The sequence below is a fragment of the Dermacentor andersoni genome, chromosome 10 (assembly GCF_023375885.2).
Source record: "Dermacentor andersoni chromosome 10, qqDerAnde1_hic_scaffold, whole genome shotgun sequence".
NCBI classification, from domain to species: Eukaryota; Metazoa; Arthropoda; class Arachnida; order Ixodida; family Ixodidae; genus Dermacentor; species Dermacentor andersoni.
In genome coordinates this window covers 100,827,943-100,829,255 of record NC_092823.1, presented here as the reverse complement: position 1 = coordinate 100,829,255, position 1,313 = coordinate 100,827,943, and the positions used below count along the sequence as shown (strand labels likewise).

At 56.6% G+C, this 1,313-nt stretch overlaps 1 protein-coding gene across 1 annotated transcript; it reads left to right on the top strand.

Moving 5' to 3' along the window:
• The first annotated feature begins 311 nt into the window (after window positions 1-311).
• Window positions 312-740, top strand: LOC126543582 (uncharacterized). The gene has a single exon (XM_050190692.1). The coding sequence runs from the start codon at window positions 312-314 to the stop codon at window positions 738-740; it is 429 nt and encodes a 142-aa protein (XP_050046649.1).
• The last annotated feature ends 573 nt before the right edge of the window (window positions 741-1,313 follow it).

The window sequence follows — 1,313 nt, the reverse complement described above, 5'->3', positions numbered from 1 at the left end:
TACAAAAACAGGCTGCCCGGATGCGAAGTGTCGCTTTTTCCCTTCCGCTACAGAGATGGGCCTAGCTTTCGTATGCTCATCCGCTGCCACCGTTAATCGAATAAACAGTTAAGTTTTTATGTTGGGATTCGTCCTTCGGCAGACACGACATCCCCCATCTGTTGACCCGGACAACGGACAATTACACATTCCCATGGACGAACAAGACGCCCTTCAACGAAAGCTGGAGCTTCTCCAGAAGCAGCTTCACACGCAGCAAGAGATGATCGAGAAGCAAGAGCAACAGCTTCAGGAACGGCACAACCAACCCAATGATTCCGTGCAGCAGCATCCTGCCGGCTCCACCGAGGACGTCAGAACCCCGGCAGACGGCATCCAGCATGTTGCCCCGCTGTCAAGCTTCCGACGTTTGGGCCGACTCGCCCGAGCTATGGTTCGCCCAAGTCGAGGCCCAGTTCGCCCTCGCGCACATCACACAAGACCGGACCCGCTACAATTGTGTCGTCGCCCACCTCGATGCCCGCTACGCCAACGAGGTCCGGGGTATCCTTGCCAAACCGCCAACAGCCAACATTTACGAACACCTCAAGACTGAACTCATCCGCCGCCTGCCACTCTCGGAAAACCAGAAGGTGCAACAACTTCAGTCCGCAGAACTTGCCGAGCGTAATCCTTTGCAGCTCATCCACCACATGCGTGCTCTCGCGGGCAACGTGGAAGTCCAGGATTCCTTCCTGTGAGCACTTTGGCTTCAGCAACTTGTACCGCACGCCCAGGCAATTCTGCAGGCTCAGTTTACGCTACCTCTCGACCAAGTTGCCGGGATCACTGATCGCGTCATCGAGGTCTCTGCCGCAGTTGTCGCCCGCCGTCCAGGCTGTCGCTGCACCGCTGAACACCAGAGCTTTCGCGCCGTATCGACGATATCAATCGACAGTTCAGCTCTATTCAACGACGCCTGGATCAACACTTGCCGACGCGCCACTCGCAAAACCGTGACCGTAACACAACCCGGTTGCAGGAGCCTGGTGACGACGACCGGTGCTACTACCATCGAAGCTTCGGAGACAGAGCTCGACAATGTCGACCACCCTGCTCCGCTGGACATAAGGGAAACAACGGCGGCTCGTAGGCATGGCTGCGAGCTGCCAACCTGGAGGCCATCGCATCTGCGTCACCGACTAAATTACAAAGTAGTGGTTCCTTGTCGACAGCGTTTCCGACATTTGCTGCTACCCACGAGCCCATCTTCAACGTACCCGTCCTCCTACGCCTTTCGAGCTAAGCGCGGCAAACCGATTCACAATGAAGAC

What these genes read in the sequence shown, in the direction of transcription:
- LOC126543582 (XM_050190692.1), top strand. Translation starts at nt 312, where the DNA reads ATGATTCCGTGCAGCAGCATCCTGCCGGCTCCACCGAGGACGTCAGAA.